Here is a 23888-nt window from a genome sequence, read left to right on the forward strand (position 1 = left end):
CCATTGCTATGATTCGTTATTGTTGTTATCCTACGAACCTGCCTTAACCCAAGGTTGGCCATCAGTATCAGAGGAGGTCAGACAATCATATTAGGTCTAGGCAGGAGGGGGTGGGGGAGGGGAGACACACAAGTGACAATCTCAGTTACTCTTTGACTTCTGTGTTAAGTTTAATTTCTTTACTTCCTTCTTGTGTTGGGGTGCAGGCTACCTATTATAATCAAAAGACCTCCACCTCACTCTCCCAAAAACACAGTGGTGTTAGGAATCGAGATAAAAGCTTTAGGGTGAACGAGCAGTTTCATGAGGCCATACAGAGCCCAGGTTCTTTCTGTCCTGCAGCTCTGCCATCCCCTGTAGGCTGCCATCCTCGGTCTGGTTGAACCAGTTCATCAGCACCACATCCATTTTTGTCTACAAGGAAGGGGAAGGAGAATGGAGCTTAACTCACTCCTTTGGAAGGATGCAGCGGATGAATATATCGCATCTGTTTACTACCAGTTAGCCAGGATTCAGTGGCATGGCCATACCTAGCTATAAGCGAGTCTGAAAAAGGGAGTCTTCAGCTGAATAGCCATAGATGGGCCTTGTTGAAACTGTTACTGTAGAAGAAGCTGGTGGGTTTGGTGAGGCAGTGAGCCATCTGCCATAGCCTTCACCTGCCTTCATCCTCCCACTATTCACTTATTTTCAATGATGTAGATTTGGGACTCAAGTTTGCAAGGCTGTATGCCCAGGTTCAGAATCCTGCAAACCCTCAGCAAAGGGGAAGATAAACTCTGTGCTGTCATCTTTAAGGAGATAACCTCAAGTTCAGTTACTCTGCAATACAAGACTCTAAAAAGAAATCATACTCTGTCTCATTGATATTCCAAAGGGAAAGTCACTATGGAATTGATTTACCACAAATTGTATACCCAGTCAACCAACTTGGCCTCAGTGGGGGTAAGGAAAGTAAAGTCCAGCAGAGACAGTCCTCATTTCTTTTAGGCAAGGAAGTGGAAGAAAGAGTGTGGCTAGAGTCAGTCCTCTCTGCTCCCCTTATTCCCATCGTCACCGTCACCGTCACCATCCCTTGTCCCAGTACAGACCATGGAATTAGAGAGGGGTATGTTTTCTGACAGCCTACTTTATCAGCATTCACACCTAACACAGCTGCCTGAGATGCTTTGAAATTCTAAACCCCTGCCAGGGATTCAAAAATTACGGCTCCTGGTGTTGCTGGATTCCTTGCAACTTGAGAAAGTGCCAACATAAAGATCCAGAGGAACAGGGACCTGGCTTCATGTCATTCTTCAAAGAAAAGACGCCAGCCTCAGTTCCTAAAACACAGTACAAATGGCCTCACAGCCAGATTCTCAGGGGAGTAGATTTTGATGGGCTCTGACTGCATAACCAGATAACTGATCAGTGGAAAGGGGAGACGTGGAGGTCACAGCACACACATGAGCTCATGGGCGAAAAGAAGAAAAATAACATTTTTCTTATTCAAAGTCCATTCTGTTTCTTTAAAGGAATGGATCTTCTTGCCTGGAACTAGTGAATGAAAGAGAAAGAGAATTCACTGTTTTTTGAAAGGAGGAGGCCACATTTACAGGATCATCTGGCGAGGAACCTCTATAGAGACTGGAAAGATTGGCAGAGAGGGTTTTGTTCAGCATCAGGGAGTGAACCTCCTTGGCTTTCATTCTCAGCATTGGCTGGGAGGGGGCGTTGATGACGCCTATTCAAACAGCTGCTTTGTGCTAATGTGTTTTCTTGTGGCTCTGCCAGCTGACACCCTGACCCTTGGGCCTCCGCCAGTCCAGCCCAGAAAGCCAGTCTCTGCCACTGTGGCCCAGATGTGACACTGACTTTCCTATTTCTCTTTGCTACTTCATGAATAAAGCCCACATTTTTGTTTTTATTTTTTGTTTTCCTCTGGTTGTTTTTATAGAACAGGGCCAAGGAAAGATGCTTGACTGAATACCAACATTAGAAAGAAACATCTTTGTTGGAGCTTTTGTTCCTGAAAAATTTCAGGTTGCGTAAACCAGTGTTGGTATTATTCTGTACCCTGCTTGGATTGCCCCAAAATCTAGGGACTGGGGGGAAATGTCAGAACATCAAAATGCTAGGCTGACTATCATACCAACAAGAAAGGGTGAAGGCAACAAGAGGAAAGATGAAGGAAATACAGAATTTTTCTGCCTTGTGCCCTATGCGAGTCTCCTTGTTTTCACCACAAACAGGCACCCAAAGAGGAACAGTGCTTTGCTTCATCCTCCCCACCTTCTTAGAGCCATGCTCATGTGTGGCCATTAGGCACTTCCTCACCAACTGGTCCTGCAAATAACCCAAGTGGCCGGGGCTCCTTGATTGGGGTCCACGGGCGACTTCAATGAGTACTCCTGCCATTCTGAGTTTACTGGCTTTCCCCAGGTACCTGGGAGTTTGGGCCCCCAATGTTCTCAAAAGCCCACCAACCCTGCCACCCCACTCCCGGTTCTGTAATCTCACATTCTGACACCAACACCATCTTGTGAGTTGATTGTATATTCTGGCTTTGCTTAATCTTACCTTAATTACATTCCTATAGCTGTTCAATTTTGTGTGCCAACCCCTCACCCCCAGCATTGCTTCCTCACTGCCAGCTACCCAGCACAGATGTTATAAAAGCACACTCAGAAGTGTCCGTTGGTACTGTCACCATTCACACCTTCCAAAAGGAGAGATTACCTCCTAAACAGGCTTTAGAATCAATCATTCTCCCTCGCTTAATATTTAAGTTCATGAAGCAAACTTCATCCATGTATGGTTGCTGTCAATTTATATACAAAATAGAAGCCCGGTGCACGAATTCCTACACCAGTGGGGTCCCTCAGCCTGGCCTGCGCCCTCTTGTAATCCAGGATACCTAGGGATTAGTAATGCACGAATCAGCAGGTGGCCAGGGAGGAGGCCTAGCCCTGCTGGGTGCTGGGCTGCTCCTGCTCATCCCCGGGACCCACTGTGCCTGCCACCACTGCTCAGTAGTAGTGCTGCAACTGAGGCTGGAGAAGTTAGCACTGCCGCAGTGGCGCTCCCACTGTGGGAATGCACTGACCACCAGGGGGCAGCTTCTGCATTGAGCATCTGCCCCCTGGTGGTCAGTGCACATCATAGCAATTGGTCAAACGGTCCACCAGTTGACCAGTTGCTTAAGGTTTTATATAGAGAGATTAAATCAGTAACTGATAAGACTAAAGGAACTTTTCTCATTGAAAATGATGATTTATTCTTCTTATTAAAATGGTACATTCTTGAGTTAGCTGTTTTTGCTCAGTGGATAGAGTATTGGACAGAAGGGTCATGGATTGGATTTCTGGTCAAGGGCACAGTGCAGGTTCAATTCCTGGCCCAATGGATGTGTCTCTCTCACATCAATTTATCTTCCCCTCTCCTCTCTCTTTCTCTCCCTCCTTTCGTCCCCCTTTATCCTTTCCATTCTCTCTAAAAATCAATGGAAAAATATCCTCAGGGAAAGATTTTTTTTTTAATGGTATGTTCTCAGTATGGAAAATCTGAGAAATAAAGAAACAGAAAGAAGGAAGAACAGTCACCCATAGTCTTATTGCCTGCATACCACCAGCAAGCCTCTCAGTGTCTTTTCTTCCCAAACAATTTCTAGTCATAGTCTCAATCATGTGATCCTTCTTACTGTAACATGAGCATTTTTTTCATATTGCTAGCAATATTCTGTAAACATAGGTTTTAGTTTCTGTTTAACTTTATATTACAGGCATGCCTTACATTTAATTTACTTCTCCACTACCTTTTTATTAAGCAATCAGCAAGTTTTCTAATTACAGTTCAAATTGTAAATAACACTTCATAGAACCCCTTTATATGTCTTTTTTAAGTATCTCTAGCACAAACTCAGACAAAGAGCAGACCCATTTTTAAGGTTTTTCTATTTTGTTTGATTTAACCTCACTCAGGGATATGTTTTTATTGATTTTGAGAGAGAGAAAAAAAAGCATTGATGTGAGAGAGAAATATCAATTGGTTGCCTCCCACAAGCGCTCCTACTAGGGATAGAACCCACAACCTTTATTGGGGATGACACTCCAACCAACTGAGCCGCCCAGCCAGGGCAATGTTGTTGTTGTTTTTTATAATACTGTCAAATTGGTTTACAAGAAGGTTATCCACTTACTCCTAATTTTCTATCATCAGTGTATGAGAATATGCATTTAAAGGAACCTTCATTACTATTGAGCAGACTTCTTTTTTAAATTTTATTGATTTAGAGGTGAAAGTATCTCATTAATCTAAATTGTGTGTCTTTGATTACTACTGAAGGTAACATTTTCTGATATGTTTCACAAGTTGTTTTTCCATTTTTTGATTTGCCAGTCCACATTATATTCCATTTAATAATCTTAAGTCTTTTTCATATCTGTATAAATTCCTTATATATTAAAATACTAACCCAAGATAATTGAAAGCATGTGTCCACACAAAAGTTTACACATGAATGGTCCTAGCAGCACTATTCATAATAGCCAAAAAGTGGAAACAACCCCAATGTCTATCAACGCATGAATGGTAAACAAGTGATATATCCATACAGTGGAATACTTTCAACCCTAAAAAGGAATGAAGTACTAATTTGTACTACAAAATGAATGGGCCTTGAAAACATTATGCCAAGTAAAAGCAGCCAGTCACCAGAAGCTACGTATTGTATGATCCCATTTATATGAAACGTCTAGAACAGGGAATCCATAGAGACAGAAAGTAGATTAGCGGTTGCCAGGGGCTGGAGTGAAAAGGGAATGGGGAGTAACTGCTTAATGAATGCGTGTTTCTTTGGGGCGTAATGAAAATGTCCTGGAATTAGATCATGGTAATGGTTTCCTTTATAAATATATTTAAAACCCTGGACTGTACACCTTGTGAAGGTGAATCTTGTGGTGTATGAATTATATCTCAATAAAAAGAAAATAAGATAAAATTGTAAAATACCACAAGGAACTTCGATGTGATCCAAAAAAGTGGGGAGGAAGGCCTGAAAAGCTTTACAATCTATGCTCTAAATCTTTCTCAACCTTTGGCATAGACAGTTAAAACATGTCCCTGTTTGTACCACCATTTCACTCCTGGTAACGTGACGGTGGAAAGAAAACGTCCTTCCCTCCTTTTGGAGCCTTTCCATGATCTGGTGTTAAACCCTCACTTGGCCATTTGGGTTTGGGAATGGTTCCAGCATTTAGCTGACGACAATGTTAAATTTCACCATTGGCATCTAATGCTTCCATTTCCCTTTTTATTAAGTGCTTTTGCATCTCTGAGCTTTGGGGAATGGAAGATGATACAGAAGGGAAAGGAGAACACGCTACCGGGGCGGGAGCTGTGCTTCTCAGCCTGGGGGTCATTTGAACGAGACAAGCCAGAGAGGGGGAGCCAAACATATCTTCTAGGTGCCAGGAATGCGGCTTTTCCTTAAAGTAATGTGACTTTGTACACGTGGTCCATGTTAGGGCAGTCCCCTTGCTGTGCAGCGCAGATGAAGGTGTATCCTCCTCACCCTCCTGGGGGCCTTTGCAAGTTGAGAATAAATGATCACATGGGGCCAGCTCCACGTGGACTCTCATTTTTGAAGCAGAGCTTTGATGTGACTTTTCAAGTAGGCTCTGTTCTCCCAGTGTTGCATGTGGCCTGTGCTGGCATCGTATATATTTCTGCGTTTACATCTGTCATCTCCTCACAGAGGTGTAGTGTTGATCATTTGTGTGTAGGTGGGGGACTCGCCCTCAAAGGGCTCCATCGAGAGTAGAAATCTGTTAGTTTGTGCTTGGAGGTGGCATTTCGTGTCTAGCTCAGTTTATGCAGTAAATATGTTGTGGAAAGTTTTACGTGTAAAGAAATCACTTGTTAAGTGCAGTAGGAAGGCTCACTTTTATACCAAGGAGACCGATGCTGGCTCCTTCATGATATATATAAATACCCCACCATGTCTAGGAAATTGTAGGAAACTCAGGGCTGCTTTGCTGTCATTGGCTCAAATGTTCATTAAGATGCCAAACTACATCAAGGGAGCTGGTGACTCACCACGCCTGGCATGGCCCCAGCACCCCTACAAAACCAGTCTCAGGGGGCGGGTGTGAGTGTGGGGGAGTGAGGCCCAGGACCCGAAGTCAGGGCCTTCATCAGTCATACACATGAAGTTGGGTTCCCTGGAACAAGAGGACTTCCCCACAGGTCTCTCCCACCCTCCCACCCACACGCTTACGTGGACTGACCTGATTCCATGGGGTGGGAGGCAGCTCCAGGAAATGGGCTTCATGTGCTGACCATGGTGTCACTCTGTCTGGCATCAGATCCCCTTTCCACCCCTGACTGAGCCGTGGGCAAATACCCACACTTCTCTCTTCTCCCATTGTAACGTGAGGGAAATGAGAATACCTCCGCCTTAGTATTGTCCTGAAAGTTTAGTGAGTCAGCCTCCCCAGTCATCTCGGACCCTTCTGTCCTGCTTGTAGACCCTTGTGGAGTGTCATGATCCAATGTCTTACAAAGAGGATTGAAAATCATCAAAAAGGATTGAAAAAGTTAGGAAATTTGGGTGACAAGTTCTATGTCCCAACTACCATTGCTAGCAGTGTGGCACTAAACAGGGGGAAACCAAGGCCAGCCATCCCTGGGCTTGAAGGGATTCATTTTCTCCATTGAGAACATTGCAGAATTTCTCAGGTTGGTTCTTGAGGGTGTTCCCAATTTTGCAAAAAGCAACAGCCCCCTGCCATGAATCTTCTTTCCGGAAGTCCTTTCCGATGTGTCTCTGCCGCATGTTATTATCCTCTTGCCTCCCGCTGTCACTGTTGACTGGAAAAGGGTGTTTGCTTGTTAAGCTGCCAGTTTTTGCTTTTCTCCCAGAGAAGTGGGTGGAACTGTGTAGATCTGCAGTTCAGCGTCAAGTCCTTTGTCAACCTTCCCATCTCGGATACTTGTGTTTGGTTTCTAGGTTCCCAGGAAACATGCCACATCCGAGCACCGGCCAGCGTGGCTTTCCTGTCACCCTCCAAAGACTGGGCTGTCAGGAGCTAGAGCGGTGGCTGATGCCTCGGGGCTGTCGCGTCTCCACAGGCACCTGGGCTGGTTTCTGAGACAAAAGTGCTTGTGCTGCTGAAATTAGGTAGTTAGTGTCAGCTTCACCTTTCCTCCTCCTGCCATCCCCTCCTCTGCCTGCAAGTGTATGTGTCTCAAGAGAAAGTAATCTGCCTTTGCAGAAGACTGCCCGTGGCCTTTTTCCATTTTTGGTACGGAGCTCTCACACACACCTGTGAAATCTTCTCAGAAACCCTGCAGCATTATACCCTGAGCATACAGGTGGTGCTTTATCGGCTGGCATGTGAGAAAACATGAGCACATCTCTGTTTAATGGCCATTAGCAGGACAGACCGTGGTCTCGTGGTCTCTGGCATCAGTGGAGGGAATGTAGTTCAGCCAGACTCGCTGTGGACCAGCAGCCTATGCCCAGAGGAGCAGAGAGATCCATCTTCTCTGTCAGTTTTAGTCAGTCACCCAGGGACCATGTAAAGACGGATTCTGGGGCTGCACATGGCATAGCACCAGAAAGGGCTATGGTCAATGGATGGCATCTACCAGGCTCACAGCAACAAAGTGTGGCCATCCTTGCAATCTCCCTTTAGCAACTCTTCCTGGAGTTGCTTCATACCATTGGCACATATGAGAAGATCCACCAAACTGAAGAAATTGTAAGCAAATCAGATTTTACATGCATTACAGACACAGAGCCCCTCAGTTTGCAGGACTGGCAGATATGGAGATCCGTAGCTATAATCTAGACTCCTTGACCACAGGCCCAGGGTCCTGTTTGTCAGAGTGCCTGCCCATCGGTTTTTCTAGGCACAGAAGCATGCAGAGAAAGATGGTCATGAGTTTGTGGTGTGTGATTTACTGATCAGAGTAACTCCAGGGCCCTAGCTCTTTCAGAATGGCATTACTCAGAGTTTCCCAATGCCCCACATATCTTGAGCAAGAATTAGTCGTGCATTAGTTCATCGTGGACCTACAGCGTTGGCCATAAAAGCCCCACCACAAAACTGTGCGCAATGAAGAATGTTTTTGTTTTAACTCAGATGCTGAGAAGTTTGCCTCGTGGCAAGGAGCCTGAAGTCACATTGAGCACAACTCATATAGCGTCTTTCACTCTTCCATTAGGGAATGGTTAGTCAGGCCATCCCAAGGCGGAGGAAGAAGACCACAGCTCTTACACAAATATTTTCGTTGTGATTAGCTTTTAATGGCCTGAGCCTGCATTTACTGATTTATTTCAGAGTCTTCATGTTTGTCAAGGGAAGGAAAAGAATAAGCAAGATCTATGCAGCAACATTCCTTATTCAAAATTCCAAATGCATGAACTGGTAACGGAGCTGTCCCTTGTATAAAAGAGAGTTGTTTTCTCCAAGATGATTTGAGTTTGGTGTGTTTGTTTTTTGGTTTTGTTTTGTTTTGTATTTAAACATTTAACAAATATTTATTGAGCTCCTACAGCATTCAAGGCACTGTCTTAGACACTAGGCATATAATAATGAAACAAAAATAATAATAATAATAATCCCTGTCTTTAAGGAACTCACTATTACCTCCTTCCACTATTTTATAGAATTATATGTAAGCTGTTACTCATTTATTTTAGTAGGTTTTGAAAGGCTGGTTTTTTTTTTTTCTTCTTAGTTTGGTTAGATGTAGGGTCCTATTTTCATATTTTCAGCAAGGTCCTGATAATAGAGTTTGTTTTGTTTTGTTTTGTTTTGTTTTGTTAGAATTGGAAGAGTAGAATATGAGAGTTCTCATTGATTTTTTTCTTTAATCTTCACCTGAGGATATGTTTTTACTTATTTTAGAGAAAGGAGAGGGAGGGAGAGGGAAGGAGGGAGGGAGGGAGGGAGGGAGGGAGAGAGAGAGAGAGAGAGAGAGAGAGAGAGAGAGAGAGAGAGAGAAACATCTATGTGAAAGATAAATATCAATCCATTGTCTCCCGCATGGACCCCGACCAGGGATCAAACCTGCAATCTTTTGCTATTTAGGGTGACAAGCCAACCAGTTGATCCATACTGGCCAGAGCAATTTTAGATTATTTTCTCTATCACAGAGATAAGCTTCTAGAGAAGAATCAGAGCATTTCGTGTCTATTTTTTTAATTGCCTCCTTTTAGCCTATTTTCCTAAGAAATGATTTCTAAATCACATGCTAATCATATACCTGTAAGGGAAACAGCCGTTATATCGTTTCAAAGTATACCCTTTTCCCTCCATAAGTCAGGATTTCCCAGCCTTGCCACACTTTAACAGTTAGAGCTAGGTAACCCTTCCTGCTTGGAAGCTATCCTGTTCACTGTGGGGTGTTTAGCAGCATCCTCGCCTCTTCCCACTAGGTGCCAGGAGTTACTCTCATTCCTGAGATGTGACAACCAAAAATGCCTTCAGGCATTTGGTCTTGATGCAGAGAGAAAGAATATGTCCCTCCATCAGTCCTGGCGGAGAACCACTGGTGTGATGGATGTTATTCTGTGATTCAGGTCTCTCATCCTCGAGGCACAGTACATCAGTGAGATCCCTGACAAACAACACCAGGACAAGAAGTGTCTTCTCTCTGTCCTTTGTAGAAGCTTGGAGTAACTTTCTACCATGAAAGAGTTAATCTAAAGTGAGCAAGACATATGAAGCAACACCAACAACAAATGATGACATTTCTTCAGTAAATCATGCCTTGGAGATAGTTTGCATTTCCTTTTGGAAACTTGTTAAAATCATATTCATTTACCGTAAGTTAGAGAGCATGTTGGACACAGTATACTCTAAGTTAATCTCAAATGATTTACAAGTAAATGTGTTCCAGATTTGGTGATCTCAGCTCAAGCAGTAGGCGGCTCATTTCCAAATATTTCCATTCTCAGGAACCGACATTCAGTTCAATAAGTATTTGTTGAAACATGCAATGCGAGAGGACTTTGGAACAATCGGAGGTTGCTTCCATGGCCCCGTCCAGCAGAAAGGCAGTGCGCAGAACCGTGCCCCCCAGAGTGTCCATGTCTGATGTGGCACTCCCCACTTTGGCTTGCCAGATCCTGTGGGAAAGCTAGCTTTTTCATTCTCCTTCTCTGCACCAAGCCCATTCCCATCCTGTACCAGCTGTGCCCTCCCCAGTGAATATATGTAATTATACATGATGTCATGTGTTTCTTATTTGGTTTTTTGGTCCCAAATGGGCCACTTCTCAGAGTTTTGCCAGGGGCATTCATTGCATGTTCTACCTCCCCACTGTGAGTGTGACAGGGTATTTTAGTCCATAATGGGGTCATTTAACCAACTTGCCTTGAATTTCTGAATCATCTTCACTTCTCATGCACACCAATAGAGCAAAAAAATGCAGGGCAAACTTCTGATAAAAGTCACTGAAAGAACGATTGGTCTTGATGCAGAGAGAAAGAAAGGGTGAAAGAGAAACACCATGGGCTAGAGAATCTTCACTCATTTTATTGCTCTTAATTGATCACCTACTATGTGCCAGGCACTGGCAATATAGCTATGACAAAAATGGGCAGGGCCCTGCTTTCCTGGAGCTCACAGTAGATCGGGCAGTGAAACAAATGAACAGGCCACATGTTAATATGGCACAACAGGTGCCAGAATGAGGCAAATCAAGATGCCATGGGAACTCTTTAAGAAGAACACCACTCCTGCCTGGGATGGGAGAATCAGAGAAGGCTTTGCAGAGGAAGCAGTGTCTTATCTGGGACTTGAAGGATCTGTTGCAGATCAAAGAGGAGAGGGAAAGAGCATTCAAGGCCATGTCCCAAGGCCTATAGGAGAGCAGAAAAAATGGAACCTTTGAGGACATGAGAAGCTCAGAATGTTTGGATAATAGAGTGTGAGACAGGAAGAGGGAGAAGTAAACAAGAAAAAGCAAATAGGGACTCTGCTCAGGATTCTGACTTGAACAACTGGGTCGTCACTGGTGCCATTTACTGATTAGGAGCTCAGGAGAAGTAGCTTTGGAGGAGGGTGAGGTGGCAAAGACTCGTGATCCACCACTACCCCTAGAACATGGGAATGGCTTTTTAAATGCTTTTTAAAAACTAATGGAAATGTAAGGTGTTAAGTTGCAGCTTTTAGTTTTGTTCCGATACAATTTGACCTTTTAGTTTCTGCCAATTTAGCTTTTCATCCAGCAACTATTGCTTCTTTTTGATACTTATCATTATCATATTGCTTAAATTTTACCAAATGAGTCTTGAAAAATGGGTACCTTGAGTGAAGAAGGTGAGACATTTAGGGTCTGTATTTGGGCTTTTCCAACATACCTCTACCCTCTTTTAGAATATTTATTTATTTATTTGTTTATTTGTTTGTTTGTTTGTTTATTTATTTTAGAGATACAGGAAAGGAAAGGGAGAGAGAGAAAAAACCATGATGTGAGAGAGAAACATCTTTTGGCCACTTTCCATATGCACCATGTCACTGGGACCGAACCCCAGCCTGGGCATGTGGCCTGACTTCCACCTTTCCAGGCATGAGACAATGCCCAACTAATTGAGCCACACTGGCCAGGGCTCTACCCTCTTCTTTAAATGTCCTTTGCCATGATGGAGTTTTTTATTCTAATACTGTGGTAGACTCATTTTTTAGAGCATATGTTACTTTTGGAAATTATTAAAAATCCTATCTAATAAAGAGGGAATATGCTAATTCATTGCCCATCCTCAAAGATGGCAGTGCCCACAGCCAATAAGAATGAAATATGCTAATTGACTGTCCACCCTCAAAGATGGTGGCACCAACAGCCAATGAGGGAATATGCTAATTGACTGCCATGCCCTCATATATGGTAGCACCTACAGCTACAAGATGGCAGTGCTTAGACCCCTCAGTCCCACCAGAGCGGCAGACACGTGGCAACCCCAAGGCGGGCCCGGCTACTCCCGCATGCCTGCCTCCAAAGTCCCCCAGTTCCCTCAGCCGCCCAGCCACCCAGGGTCAGCCTGAGGTGTAGGCAAGCCTCAGATGGTGGCTACCCAACTGCCCAGGGCTGCCCAAGGCTCAGGTACCCAGGGCCAGCAAAGTCTTGTGCTGCTGGTAGTGGCCCCAGTAGAGGTGTGATGGGGCGTTTCCTTCCCCTGATTGCCAGATTGCCTCCTGCACCTAAGGGCTCCTGGACTGTGAGAGGGGGCAGGCCAGGCTGAGGTGAGGGATGCCCCCTCCAGTGCATGAATTTTTATGCACCAGGCCTCTGGTAGCATAAGAATAAGTATTATTGGGCTTCTTCCAGGCAAGTGTGTGATATCACAGAATTTTAAGGTGTGCAGACCGCATTTGAGGAAAATTGCTGTGTGGTGATCATCAACCCTGCATTGATCCCATCGCTCAGAGCATATGGGGAACAAATGTGATTGTCAAGTTAAAGGCACTAGGATTGCTTCTAACGATCAACCCCAGCCACTGCTTTGTCTCATGCACTCACAGGCTGGAGGTATCCAAGGGCCTCTTTCATAGTCAAGCAACCGGTAACGAAGGAGCATCCAAGTTCACGCGCCTCCTTTCTGGTTTTGGCAGGAATTTAGATAATGGGCTGTGTGCAATGTAAGGATAAAGAAGCAACAAAACTGACGGAGGAGAGGGATGGCAGCCTGAACCAGAGCTCCGGGTACCGCTATGGCACAGACCCCACTCCTCAGCACTACCCCAGCTTCGGCGTGACCTCCATCCCAAACTACAACAACTTCCACGCGGCCGGAGGCCCAGGACTCACCGTCTTTGGGGGTGTGAACTCTTCGTCTCACACCGGGACCTTGCGTACGAGAGGAGGGACAGGTAAGCCCCAACAGTGACAGGGCTGGGGGGTGGGGGCAGCTGCTCTTCATTCTTTTGCCAATTGAAGATTGGTGCTCCAGCTCCTTTTCACTGAGGGCTTCATATTTAAATTTTTATTAATTTCTACCAGATAAGGGGCTGTAAAAAAAAAAAAAAAAAGCCAGAGTTTCACGACAGCGATGCAGGGACCCCGCGGGACTGCTCTGTGAGGGCCTGCTTGGGTGTGAGGCACAGCTCTCCCAGGCACCGAGGGCAGTGGCTCTCCACCTTGGCTTGCTGGCTCGGACAACTAGGAAGCTTTTCCGAAATACAAATGCCTGAGCCCCTCTCGGAGCTTTGGATCAGAAGTTCCAGGACTGGATCCGAGAGCACATATTTTGAGTTTTTCAGATACTAATGCATTCCTCTTTCCCGGCAGAAAGCCAGGGGTAGCGCCTTCTCCCTCACCTTCCTAATTGTCAGCCTGCCTGTCACTGCCCAGCCAGGGGGGTCATTTGGCAGTGCTATTTTTTTTTTTTATTCTCTCTCTGACCTATTATGTTCAGTATGACTGAGTTTATCAGCCCCTAAGTATTTCCATGTATCTTGTATTTTAAAACTGAATCGTATGTATCCTTAAGGGATATTTCTCTTTAAGTTTCTTTCTCTTTCCCACCAAGGCCTATGTTTCACAGCCATGTGCATTTGCTGACTGAGCTAATAATTTGTAAAATATCTGGCATACATTCTCAGACATATGTTTTCCAAAACATTTGCAAAGTTATCTCATGCATTCTTAGCCTTCCAAATCTTCTCCCAGTATGTGAATCATGGTAACTAGATAGGGGACATTATTTGTTCCAAAATTGTTTTGTTCATTACAAACTTTCTAAGGAAATACACATCAGCCATTGTGCTCTCAACTCACCCGGGAGCCTATGTCTCATATAAGACCCCTTGTGCCTTGTTACTGGGGGAGTTGGCGTTACTGAGGCTTTAGCAGGATTTCGTCCCATTGCATGCATGAGGGCAGTGCACGTATATCCATGCCCCTGACCCGGAGCTTTGGGCATTGTGTCCTTGTGTGATGGTGGACCTTGCTTTCCCTTTAAAGTAGGCCTTGCTTGGGTGAATGGATGCTAGGTACACTTACTTGTCCTTCCTGCCTTCCGGAATAGCGCCTAGAATGCAGGGAGGGAGGAAAGAGGCTGTCAGACTGTCTCAGAAAGTCTCTTGAGGATGCAGGAGAGAGAAAAAAAGAGCCAGCACTGCACCCAGCCATCCACCCTGTGCCTGCTGAGCGCTCTGCCAACAAGACTCTGAATTCTGCTGACACAGGCATTGACTTTGTTCATTCATTCGTCAGGGCTGGATATGAATCACTGTGTCCACAGGTGTCATTCATAAAGTCACTAGAGGGAGTTATAAAGCTACTTGTCTTAAATGTGTGGGTCTATGCTGTACTCAGAGACAACCTTAGTATAAAGGCCATCTGGTCCTTATAATCTGAACGTTGAAAACATTATCCCCAAATACTAGCTGGTCTTTGTGCCTTGCATTATTTGGCTTTATTATACATGCATGTCTTTCTTCTCGCCACTGCTTTCAGAACATTAAGGCCAAGGACAGTGTCTGTGTGTTTCTGTAACCTCCTTTGATTCTCCCTTCTGTTTCTAGAGGATAAAAATACCCAGTGAGCCCAGCCGGCATGGTTCAATGCTTAAGCATCAACCTATGAACCAGGAGGTTATGGTTTGATTCCCAGTCCAGGCACATGCTCGGGTTGTGGGCAGGATCCGCAATGACGGGCGTGCAGGAGGCAGCCAATCAATGATTCTCTCCCATCCTTGATGTTTCTGCCTCTCCTTCTCCCTTCCTTTCTGAAATCAATAAAAACCTATTTTTCAAAAACAAACAAAAAACACCTATGAGAACTTGCTGGCTGATGGAGGGAGAGAGTGGAAGTGACCTTCCTCGTGTGTTTGTCTTCCACCCAATGCAGCTTTGGTTTGTTTTTAAATTATGTAATGAAAGGAATCTGTTGGCAGGGTGTTCAATGAGAATAAATAATGGGCATGGCTTTACAGGCTCCTGCTATTTTGTTTTTAGCCAGTTCTTTTCTAACCTTTTAAAGAAATCTAAAGAGAGGAGGACCATTGCCAAATGAGCTGTGCTTTGCAGGGTCAGACCCTCTGAATGCCAGCTCTCCTACAGGAGGTCTCACGAGGGATGGGATAGAAAGATGAGCCCTGCCTCCCTCTCTGGTTCTTGAGTATTTCCCCGGGCACATCTGTTCCCTTGGAACCACCCACTCAGCGAAAAGGCAGCTTGGTGAAGAGTAGAATCCACACCGAGCACTGGGAGGTGTATAGTCAAATGAGAAGCCAGAGAGCAGAGAAATGGGGGATGTTAGTTATATTAATTGCCGCATAATAAATTACCACCAAACTTAGCAACTCTAAAATGATGCACATTTATTATGTTACAGTCTCTGTGGGTCAGGAACCTAGGAATAACTTAGCCCAGTCCTGTGATTCAGAGTCTCTCACAGGCTACATTCTAGGTGTGCTGGCTGGACTACAGTCACCCTGCCGACCAACAGGGAGGGATCTGCTGCCAAGCTCATGGCGTTGGCAGGATTAAGGTCTTCGCTGGTTGTTGGCCATAGGCCACCCACAGTCTTTGTCGTGGGGGCCTCTCCAGCATGGCAGTTTGCTCCATGGAAGTGTTAGAGCCAAAGTGACGATAGAATGAGACTGCTAGGAAGACAGAAGTCACAATCAAATGAAGCCTAATCACTGAAGAGACATCTCATCTCTATCGGTTAGAAGCAAGTCACCAGGCTCGCCCACTCTCAGGGGAGGGGGGTTGCACAAGGGCATGAATACCAGGAGGTGGGAGTCCCTGAGGCTGTCTCAGAGTCCTGCCCACTGCGTAGAGGAAGTGGGACAGATGGGACACAGGACAGTCTGTGCTGCTAATAGCAGACTTCCCGGAAAGCAGGAAAGACCTGTGTGGGGACTCAATCAGAAGAGAAGAATAGGGTGGGTATGAGGAAGCGCAAGAACTACAAGTCAGTGTGAGGAGAGGCAACATCAAGGTGAGACGAGAGTTCCAAAAGCAATTGCAGATGTAAAGGGCAAGATACCCTCTAATGAGTGAACGTTCACAGAGGCTTCTGGGCCCTCAGCTGCAGGGGTTTCCTGCTGCATCCGGCCTTACTGTTATGCCAGGGAAGAGGGATGCATTTACCAGAACCTAACATGGGCCTCGAGTGTCAGATACAGGGTGTCTGATCACTGCGGAGCTCTGCAAACCGGGCGTTCCACTGCTGCCGCCCCCTCACTGTGGACGTGATACTAACATCTGTCTCTTCCCGAGGATCCATCCCAAAGTGCATAGAGGAATCGAACAGTGCTTCCCCGCCAGGACCGAGGCATAAGCCCAGCCTGGAACTCTAGGTTCACACATTGATGACAAGGCCGAAGCGTGCTGTCCCTGCTGATTAGCTTTAGATTTTAAGAATGAGGTTTTAGCAAAGATTTCATTTCTTAGAACTAATTTCCTCTTGTGATACCTCTCCCCTTTCGGTTCATTTTCTCCAGGAGTGACCCTGTTTGTGGCCCTTTACGATTATGAAGCGAGGACGGAAGATGACCTGAGTTTTCACAAAGGAGAGAAGTTTCAGATATTGAACAGCTCGTAAGTTTGGAGAGGAAGGGGAAGCGTGTGCCTTTCAGATTGGGAAAATATCCTTGCTGCCAGACTGCGCCTTTTCAGATGTATGAAATGCTGGAAGGACCCTGTCCAGTTCATTCATTCACACCAATTTAACTTGAGAAACGAAGAGGCTGTGACCAGTGCCATATTTTATGGCACTGTCTGTGTGGGGCAGTTTTGGGAGGCTACCCATAGTAGCCGAGTAGATGGTTTTGGTTTTGGTTTAAAGGTTATCAATGCCCCCACATCACTCTCTGCAAATCTGCGTTTTCCGATGATTGGTACAGGCCTGGCTAGCCACACTACCCTCCCTCTGCCTGGGGATTTTCTTCACATTTCAGATGCTGCACTAGCTAAACCCTCGCTTAAGGCTGGCAACAAGTTCCCTCTGTTTTCAAAACTGCTGAACATTCCAGTTGGGTGAAGCCTGTGGAGGCGTTGCCCCATAGTGAAAATCTGTGAGTGACTGAAATCTTTGTGAGGTGGGAGAAGAAGTGATCTCGCCCACTCTTGAGTAACTTCAATGTGTGCATTTTAAATGTGGCCATTGCGACAACAGTCAACAGGCCATGGGGGAAGTTCAAGGGGAAGAGTCACTCACTCTTCAAATACTACAATGAATACGTCCATTAGGAAGAGTAAAGAGGGCTCGGGTCTCGCTGTAGTTTTTAAATATTGCTTCTGTCCGGTAAAGGCAGTGTGCATGCATGAGTGCCCTCCAGAAAAATCCGGGCACTGGAGAAGGTGGAGGTGTCCAACACTGACACCACAAGCCTTGTCTCCTGCACCTGGGCTTTTCCTGTGAGTGTTCCCAGTGGTGGGGAAGGAGTGGGGGGCCCCCTGGAAGCTTTTCTGTGCCCCAAGTCTAGTTGCCCTGTCCCCTGCTCCCTGAGTGAACTGGATTTCATGATGGTGGAAGGCCCGGAGGCCTGGCTCTTCTGCTTCCCAAGGAGCATGGGTGCAGCACACTCGGAGTTCCTTGGGGGAGGTGGCGTGGACCGAGGTGCAGTCTCCTGTCCCAGCCACTCTCTCCACATCCTGTGGAGGGGAAAGGCCCCAGGAATTTTCTTGGAAATAGTAAACAGCTGCCATTTATTAAAGGCTCCTTATGTGCCAGCCATGTGCTAAGTTGCAAATGTTCACATTTATTCTCCACAACAGCTGCCTGAGGTGTGTCTCATAGTCATCATTGTACACATGAGGCACCAGAGGCTCAAGTTTGGAGGCTGCCCAGGTGCACAGAGGAGCTGGCAGGTGCCAGAGCCAAGAGTGACACGTGGGGACGCATCCTAAGTACAGTGTCAGGTTTGGTCTTGGAAAGGCCCAGAGACTCCCATCAGAGGGGACTGAACCACTCAAGTTGCATGAGGGTGAAAGGTTGGCTGGGGGTGTGGGAGGAGAACATTTGGCTTTGATCTCTTCTGATATCCGATACCTTATTGTTCGTCTGATTCTCAGATGAATGTTTCTTGTCGGAGTCTACTGACTTTGAAATACACTCCACTTGCCCTCCCCATTTCATGTAATATTCCCTCAAAGCCAAGGTAGGCTAGAACTTTTAACCAGATCCTGAAAGGTGAGAACTAGGGAGTGGCAGCAAGTGCCGTTCCCAGTTCTCCTGCAGGTTCTCTCCACACTGCTAGTGCACTTGGCACCACGGTGTAAGGGCCTTGCCAGCCAGTCCTGCTGAAGTCAAAGCCATGACTCCTTCCTTTGTTAATGTGGATAGACTCTAAAATAGCATCCAGTTGAGATTTTGGAGAAACACTCGAAGCAAAATTTGATCTATCTCAATCTATATGTTGTGATTTGCCTTTAATGTTTATGGAAGGCTTTGAGCCTCTGACCCTGTTCTCTTAGAAGAAAATATTACAAGGTTTTTATCCCTTTAATGTTTTTCCTTCCTGCCAGTAGAATTCCTCATCCTGCGTGCCATGTAAAGGTTCTGGGGGAAATAAGGTTTTTGTAACAAATGCAATAACCTGAAGTCAAGGGTAATAACAGGGAAGACAAAATCATGAAGGAAAAACAAAGCAGCAATACAGAGCCAGATGGCATGTGTCTCCCCTCCCCCAGCCTCTCCCTGGCGGAGGGAGTGGTGGGCTCTGTCTCCCTGGGGCAGCTGCCACACCTCCCATTGTGTGTCTTCCCACTCCTTTCCCTGACTGCAGGCAGAAATGGGAGGCCACAGGGCTGGCTTTTGTGTTTTAAAGTGCAGCATGAAGCACGTGATCTGTGTGTGTGCCTATGTGCCCACAGTTAATGGCACTGCCGCCCAGCCTGGGGGTGGGTGGTCCTTCGCTGACCTGTAGTAAGTATTCAGTGTGGCATATTTGGACAGTATTAAACTTGAACCCATTTTGCAAAATATCTATTTAATTCATCTGTTTCATTCTCTGTTTTCTCATTTCATGATGAGTGATTTACCACCTAGAAACAGCTATTCTTCAAAATATAATAAACAGAGTGGAACAGCGGTCATTGCCTAGGGTAGTGACTCTTTTCAAATGCTTTTCATCAGGATAAAAAGAAATCCTGGTTTAGAGCCCCACCTAAACATTTGATAATATTGTTATGGATCATGCTCTCTGAAAATCAGATAGGCAGTGTCAATTTAGAAAGAATCCAGCAGCCGAAACCGGTTTGGCTCAGTGGTAGAGCGTCGGTCTGCGGACTGAAAGGTCCCAGGTTCAATTCCTGTCAAGGGCATGTACATTGGTTGCGGGCACATCCCCAGTGGGGGGGTGTGCAAGAGGCAGCTGGTCGGTATTTCTCTCTCACATTTCTAGTTCTCTATCTCTCTCCCTTCCTCTCTGTAAAAAAATCAATAATATATATATATATAAAAAAAAAGAAGAAGAAGAAGAAGAAAGAATCCAGCATTTAAAATAAAGCTGCTCCACAGCTGATCAGATCAAACTGACCTTCCTTTGCAAATACCACTTCCTGGCTCCATCAGGGCTCCCAGCTCCTGGGACCACAATCCCTGTGAGCAGTTTTGGGGATTGGGCTATGCTCTTAATAAATCTTTGAATTAGAAGAACAGGGAGAGCTGTTGTGAAAACTTAAAAGCTATTCAGAGCCAGGGCTGAAATCATATACTTGGATATGTTAAAGAATAACAGTTGCCCTTGCTGGTTTGGGTCAATGGATAGAGTGTCAGCCTGCAGACTGAAGGGTCCCAGGTTCAACTCCAGTCAAAGGTACATGCCCAGGCTGATGGCTCGATCCTCAATAGGGGGCGTGCAGGAGGCAGCCGATCAATGATTCTCTTTCATCACTGATGTTTCTATCTCGCTCTCCCTCTTCCTCTCTGAAATCAATTTAAAAAAAATAAAAACAGTTAAAGAAAAGCTCATCAACTCTAAAATTAATGAAATATCTGAACAGTAAGAATAGTTTAAAGACATGCGCCTTTAATAATGCTACTCACAATAACTCAAGTAAAGACATAAAAGGGCCCTGACTGGTGTCACTCAGTTGGTTTGGCGTCATCCCATGCACTGAAATTAGGTCACCAGTTCAATTCCTGGTCAGGGCACACACCCAGGTTGCATGTTGTCACAAAGAGGAAGCAACCATTCATTGTTTCTCCCTCACATCAATGTTTCTCCCTTCCTCTCTCTCTAAAATCAATAAAAACCTATTTTAAAAAAATAAAAGGTAGAGACTCTATTTTCCTAAATCAAGGTAAATGAATTATAAAGGGTATATTATAGCCCTAACTGGTTTGGCTCAGTGGATAGAGCATCTGCCTGCAGACTGAAGGGTCCCAGGTTCGATTTTATTCAAGGGCACTTATGTTGATTTTGGGCACATCCCCAGTAGAAGGTGTGCAGAAGGCAGTTGATCAATATTTCCCTCTCATCGATGTTTCTAACTCTTTATCCCTCTCCCTTCCTCTCTGTAAAAAATAATAAAATATACATATTTTTTAAAAGTTTATTATTAATTTATAGGTGAATTGGGCTATTTAAAAAGATGACTGATTTATTTGCTCAAAAGACTTTTTTGATAGATGTTTTGAGTCTGTGCCAGCCTCTCTGGGCACAACATATTATGTTTACTAACTAATACATTGTATTCTTGTCACCTCATATCTCCTTTGATAAAGACAGTGATCCTAGATGGCCTAGAGAAAGAAAAAAGGATTTTATCTTTCTTTTGAGTAACTGAAATCTCTTATTGAGATTAATAGAATCACTTAAGAGAAATTCATGAGTTCCTGTACATGACTTTAGAATGAGCTGATAGTTGGGTTCTAATTTGTGCTAAACTCTTTTAAACAGAATGAGAGAGTTAGTGCTGGATTTGAAATGGAAATTACTTGATTAATAGGAGATCACCTGAATAAGACTGAGTTTGCCCCAACCTGCAGCAAAATGTTTTGGCTTCCTGCCCCAGCTGGCATTACCAAGTATCCCAAAATTAATGCTATACTTCGTTTTTCTTAATTTAAATCAATTAGAACTAACTTGATGAAGGTTATCTTACATTAAAAAATAAGTCTGTGCTGCAGCACTTAATTTTTTTCTCACCATTTTGGAGCATTTCCCAGGTGGATGTGGATTATGGGGAGGAGCAAAGAGAAGGCAGGGAGATAAGTATTGCTTTTTATGATGAAATGTCTCCACCTAGTGGAACTTTAGAACAGTAAGCATTGTCACCCTGTTAAAGATAGTGTCCCCAAACATTTCCTTAAACACATGCAATGTTTAAAGAAAAAAGTAAACTCCCACGCATTCTTAGATGATTTATTTACAATTCCATGGATTTCTTTTGGAGGACGAAGAAAAGAACCCAACACAAACTGTAAATATGTTGACATGTTTGAACCTGAAAAGCAGAGAGATGAGGTAGAGAAGCAGCACGAGGTAGATTGCACACGATTGATGATGATCTAGCTCTCTAGTTGGGCAATGGACTCATAGGTATTCATGTACAAACCTATTCTTTGTATTTATAAATTATTTTATAATAAAAATCTGGACATGAACTAAATTTAAGATTATTAAAGGACTTCCTAGGTATGTGAACAATTATTTCCCTCTTTTGACTGATTTCTTTCTTTTAAATTTGTTTAATATGATGAGAAAGGAAAAAGACTGAAAATCTAATCTAACATAACATTTTTAAAAACCTTTGCCAGCGCCCTGCTTTCCTGTGGGCTGTTCTGTGTTATTTGTGCCACCAAACGCTTCCCCCAACTGCACACCCATGGGCTGCCACCGTTTGTCTGCGGCCTTCCTCAGTCGCATGTGGAGCTGTTGCTCGTCGGTCACTTTACTCAGGTTCCACCTTTAAAGAATGTGTCTCTTGAGTTAGGCTTCTGTGTAATGTGGAGGCTGGTTATTCTCTCCTTAAATCAGTCTGGGGAGGATCCTGACCAGGGCCAAAAGCCAACACGCTTTCTTTCCTGGCCGAGGGCTTTGGCACAGAGTCCAGCCAGCAGGTGACCTCAAGAAAGGTCTGGGGTTTCTCTTGCTCACTCCAAGGACCAAACAAGGAAGGAGAGGAGGTGCTGGGCCTCTGGGGACAGGGTGGGTACTTCAGCTCCCACCTCAAGGGCAGCAGTCCCTCCTGCCCCTCACACTCCTGCCTCCAGGCGGGTGGAGGGATCTGGGCAGTCTGTGCCAGAGCTACAGCCCCACACACATCTGCTAACCCCGGTGTACAGGGGGAGCACACACGCCATCCCCGCTCTCTGCCGCACACAGCTTGGGAGTCGAGCACGTGAACTACCCATTCAGTTCTCTCACCGGTTTTAAGCTTCGAGTGGCATTATAAGCCCCCTCTCCTATTCCTCAGCCCACAGCTCTGAGAGCTCCACAGAATGATGCCAGGCTATTGCATCTGTACAAAGGGCTGTGGCTGTGAATCTCACAGGTGTTGGTCCTCCCCCTGCATCTGTACACTCACAGCTACACCCACCCCCGTCTTCACCCCCGTCTTTCCCACCAGACTCTCCATTGCTATAAGTAGACATTGAAATGACCTCAGCTTGAACCTGTCTGAGCAAGGCATACCCTATTGTATCTTTATTATTCTACCCATTTTCCTCAGCAAGCCAGACAAGTATTCAGAATATGCTTCCATCCCATCTGGGCCTGCTAGCAGGCTTCCTCTCTCAGATGATCTGCAGCTTTAATGCATTTCTTTTTCTTTTTCTGCTGAGTCTTTTAATGGCTAGCAAATTACACTGAAGCCAACAGCTTGTGTCTCTCCAGCAACCAAAGGATCCCAGCTGCCTAGGGTTGGGGGTGAAACGGAGACTGTTGGAGACAGTCAGTGTGTGCTTTACTTTTCTCCAGCTTTATTGAAATATTACAAGCCCAGTGCATGAATTCATGCACGGTGGGGTCCCTCGCCCTGTCCAGCGATTGAGGCCTATGGGGTGCCAGCCAGCCCAGGGAAGGGGCCCCAGGAGGTTGGCTGGCTGGCCCTCCCCATTTGGGCCATCAGGAAGATCAGCCAGCCAGGGGAAGGGACTGTGGGAGGTTGGCCTAGCAGCTCCACCCACGCCCCCCTCCCCCATCAGAGCCTATGGGGAAAGACCATGGGAGGTTGGCCAGCCAGTGAGGGGGCACCACAGAAAGTTGACTGGCTGGCCCCCTGATCAGGGCTGCTTTGGGGGCTGGCTTGCCAGGGATGGGGGGAGGGGCCACAGGAGGATGGCTGGCCAAGGGGAGGGGCCACAGGGGGTTGGCTGGCTAGGGGGAGGGGTTATGGGAGGTTGGCTGTAAGAGCACACTGACCACCAGGAGGTAGCTCTTGCATTGAGTATCTGCCCCCTGGTGGTCAGTGTGCCTCATAGCGACTGGTCAACCCGTTCCAGTCATTTGGTCATAATGGTCACTTAGGCTTTTATCTATATAGATAATTTGCATAATAGTCTATAAGTTTAATGTGTACAGTGTGATGGATTGATGCGTATATATTATGAAATGTTTACCATAACAAGTTAGTTAACACCTACTCCACCTCACATAATTAACATTTCGATGTTGTCACGGTGTTTTTCTTAAATAACCTGGGCTGAGTTCCCTTTGCTCTGTTTAAGTTGAGGACACTTACCAAGCAAATTGCACCCCCCACTCAGAGACCCCTCTCCTGGCCCACGTCCTATATTCTTAACTCACAAATAAGACAAGAACCCTGGCCAGTGTAGCTCAGTTGGTTGAGCATCATCCCATGCACTGAAAGGTCACCAGTTCTATTTCTGGTCAGGGCACACGCCCATGATGGGGACTTAATCCCCAGTAGGTGTGTAGGATGCAGCCAATCAATGTTTCAATCTCACATCTTTCTCTTCCTCCTCCTCCTCCTCCT

At 45.4% G+C, this 23888-nt stretch overlaps 1 protein-coding gene across 13 annotated transcripts in view; it reads left to right on the forward strand.

Moving 5' to 3' along the window:
* The window catches only part of FYN (FYN proto-oncogene, Src family tyrosine kinase), a 206751-nt gene that overhangs the window by 138962 nt on the left and 43901 nt on the right, over positions 1-23888 (forward strand). For 10 of the 13 annotated variants that reach the window (XM_036413487.2, XM_036413494.2, XM_036413492.2 and 7 more), the window contains 2 exons: positions 12603-12860; positions 16445-16541. In XM_036413487.2, coding sequence (XP_036269380.1) covers positions 12614-12860; positions 16445-16541 — 344 coding nt within the window. In that variant the 5' untranslated portion in view covers positions 12603-12613. Of the gene's footprint in view, positions 1-2085; positions 2097-8196; positions 8215-8466; positions 8471-9678; positions 9697-12602; positions 12861-16444; positions 16542-23888 lie in introns of those variants that run through there. The other 3 variants (XM_036413490.2, XM_045573197.1, XM_045573199.1) reach the window with 3 other exon arrangements.

Source organism: Pipistrellus kuhlii, unplaced genomic scaffold, assembly GCF_014108245.1.
Source record: "Pipistrellus kuhlii isolate mPipKuh1 unplaced genomic scaffold, mPipKuh1.p scaffold_m20_p_5, whole genome shotgun sequence".
NCBI classification, from domain to species: Eukaryota; Metazoa; Chordata; class Mammalia; order Chiroptera; family Vespertilionidae; genus Pipistrellus; species Pipistrellus kuhlii.